Below are 3,462 nucleotides of genomic sequence, written 5' to 3' on the forward strand. Positions count from 1 at the left end.
CCCAAACACACGGCACACACTGTATTTCACTGCACACACACTGGTACCCAGTATTTATCTGAATCCGTTAGATTTGCACACACGCTACATCTGTTCTGAAACACCCAAACACGCTGACACAGCACACGTATTTCACTGTAAGCACACCGGCACCCGGTATTTGCCTGAATCTGACAAACTTGCATACATGCCATATCTGTCTTTTCAAAACTGCATTTTGAATGTTGTCTTGCCATTGTCATTTTCTGTTTGCAGGAGGGTTCCCATACCATTCGCGGGTATGGGAATACTGGTGCGCGGGAGTGGTATGACGAGCTCCCTGATGCGGTCCAGCGCATCGTGGACCGAGCGGGCTTCGGCACCTTCTGCCGAGGGCTCTCTAGGCTCTCCACATGCAGACCTCTCCTTGCCGCTCTGGCGGAGAGATGGTGGGACACCACCGATTCGTTCCACTTTTCTGCTGCGGGGGATATGACGATGACCCCTTATGACTTCTCGATGCTCACAGGCATCGGGGTAGGGGGTGATCCGATCCCCTTCGACACTGACATGGATGAGTGGACCGCCGCTCAGGTCCATCTACTGGGGGAGGCGCCACCGCTAGCTCGTCCAGGCTTCGTCCGATACTCCTGGTTCGAGGCACAGTTCAGGGTCCAGCCCGCATTGGGGGAGGAGACTCAGATGACCGAGGAGGACGTGGAGAGGTATGCCCGCGGCTTCCTCATGTTCCTGTTCGGGACTACTATCTTCGCCGACCGGGCGAACACCGTGCCTCTCTGCCTTCTCAGCGCACTGGTGGACGTCCGAGACATCTTGCACTACGACTGGGGTGGCGCTGCTCTGGCCACCCTGTACGGCTATATGAGCTCGGCTTCTCGCGGCAGCGGCCAGCTGCTCGGAGGTTACTGGCGGGCTTGGGAGGTACATTTCTTCTCCGCTTTTCATTTCTGTCCGATATTCTCTGTACTCTGTACACTGCGCACACTGCGGTCTGCTTTACACTCACTGTATACTGTACACACGGCACACACATACATTCTGTTTCACACTGACTGTACACTGCTCACACTGTACACTGTACACAATACACTGCACAACACACGGCTCTGCCATTTCTGCTTCATTCTGTGTATCCTGCTTTATCTGATGGTCATACTGACATCTGTTTTGCAGCTGTGGGTTTACGCCTACTTCCCTAGGCTTGCACCCGTACCAGTCGCGGAGCCTCCTCCGGCTGTCCCGTTCTCGAGTCGCTTCGACGGGAGATGCACCCGGCGACCACGGGAGACATTCGGCTTCTTCCGCCGATATTTCGACACCATCACCCCCACAGAGGTATGCTTTACTTTCAGTTCGTTTAGCTTCGCTTTCCCACTGCATGTTTCAATAACAGTAGATAACAAACTGTCTGTTACTTTTAGATCACATGGCGGCCATGGGCTTCCTTGCCGTCGGCGATGCGGGGTCGGTTCCCTTGTGCTGAGGAGACCTCGCGTTTCCGGATCTTGCTAGAGGGCCCGGTCTGTCGGGCTTGGTACCTGGGGGAGCGTTTTCTATGCCAGACCCGCGGGTTACCTGAGCAGATAGTCCTGGCTCACCCTCCTGCAGAGATGAGGGAGACCGAGGGGCTGACCCCTGAGCAGCTGGATGATTACTCCATCGGCTGGGAGGAGGCCGGCTTCCGAGGCACCGGCGACTATCAGGAGTACGTGCGGACGTACCTGATGCGACCTTTGAGCGGCCGTCGAGCAGAGGGGGCCAGGCCTGTGGCATCGGCGGCTGGGGCCGGAGCGGGAGCAGGGGCTGGATCTTCGAGGAGGGCCCGAGTCCGTGGCAGGGGCGGAGTGCGGGGTGGACGAGGAGCTGGCTGGCCTGCCCTGCCCGCTGTACTGACTTTCCAGGGGCAGGGTGGGGCGACCTATCAGATCCCCTTCGCCCCTCCACCGGCTGGGCATGAGTTCATTGACATCCCCGACCTTCCGCCGGTATGTATCACTGCACTTCGTACAGTTATTTCATTTCAGTTTACTTGATATTCCACAGAATACTAATGCATCTGATACCTTTGCAGGCTTCTTCTGAGTACACCCGTCAGTCGTTGGCGATGAATGCCTCGATGATGGGGATGCTCCAGCGGACATTTGACCTTCTAGCCGTCTACAGCATACCGGTATGTCCTTCTGACACTGGCCTCAAACCATTCATTCATTGCTTTACATAATCTGATGCACGGCACAACACCCGATACACTGATCTCACAGTATCTGAACACTGCATACACTGCATTCTGCACTAAACTCTGTACTGACAAACTGCTCACGGCATTCATACACTGTACTCACACACTGCATTCTGCACTGATAAACTGCTCACGGCATACTGATGCATTTCCCTTTCGTGTACTTTTCAGCCTCCTTTTCAGATTCCCATGGCGGGAGGTGCTCCAGCTAGACCTGCTGTCCCTGCTCGGGGGAGAGATGAGGAGGGTAGGATATTTCCCCGTACCAGGGGAGGGCGTACTCACGTCGGGAGTAGCTCGCGAGCTCCAGTCCCGGACGATGACGACGACGAGGAGTCAGAGGCGGAGGCAGGGTCATCGGAGGAGGAGACCGGAGGCGATTCTAGCTCGGGCTCTGACGACGACGCTGATGATGCCCCTGGACCTTCGTCCAGGAAGAGGACCAGGACGGACTGACGGCCCTTGGAGTGATCGACACAGATGTAGATTTTTGCTATCTTTTCTTTCTTTCTTTGTACTTTTCTTTTTGGATGGTAGATAGATTACCTTGTACTGCCGCAGGCAGATTTTGTTTCCAAAACTTGTACATTTGAAAAGCTAAGTAAATGAAACAGACTTTTTATCTGAAAAAGTGTTTACATTTACACATTTCATGCATTGCATCGCATCTCATCATGTTACACCTCAATGTAAATGGAATGATTGGTTATCTGAAAATTGAACACTTGCACTGTAATAATCAGATAACTTAAACAGCCGACAGCAAAATAACCCAAGCAACCCACTGCCTGATTCTGGACACACAGCCCTTACTCTGTTGGGGATTAATCTGCATACAGCCCATAACACGGCATTTGATTCATTCTGCACACGGCAAACTTTAAACAAAACAGCCCAATCTGACAAGACGGCCTTCAAAGGTGAAACCAGTTGGAGTCGAAATGCATTCAAATGTAGGGAATGGAACAGCATTCTAAGCATAAGCGATTTTTTTGAAATCGAATGAGGGTTTTTCAGACCGGGATATCGAGCCTACAACTGAACACAGCGGGGAGGACTCAAACAAAGAGGTACACGACCTAAACACGACGAGACAAGCTCGGAAAGAGACTCAAAACAAAAGACGAGACCGTCAAATGAAAGAGACACGACACACAGACGCGTAAACGAAGATGGGGGACCTCGGACCACGAGGAGCCAGTTCAATCTGGGTATTGTTTCCC

General features: G+C 53.0%; 1 protein-coding gene across 1 annotated transcript; it reads left to right on the forward strand.

Moving 5' to 3' along the window:
* The first annotated feature begins 1,427 nt into the window (after positions 1-1,427).
* On the forward strand, positions 1,428-2,870 carry LOC145823429 (uncharacterized). Its single transcript, XM_082922962.1, has 3 exons — positions 1,428-1,985; positions 2,072-2,170; positions 2,411-2,870. The coding sequence occupies exons 1-3, from the start codon at positions 1,458-1,460 to the stop codon at positions 2,693-2,695; spliced, it is 912 nt and encodes a 303-aa protein (XP_082779088.1). The 5' UTR covers positions 1,428-1,457; the 3' UTR covers positions 2,696-2,870.
* Positions 2,871-3,462: the final 592 nt, after the last annotated feature.

Source organism: Camellia sinensis, chromosome 4, assembly GCF_055761805.1.
Source record: "Camellia sinensis isolate YWXY chromosome 4, ASM5576180v1, whole genome shotgun sequence".
Lineage (NCBI taxonomy): Eukaryota > Viridiplantae > Streptophyta > Magnoliopsida > Ericales > Theaceae > Camellia > Camellia sinensis.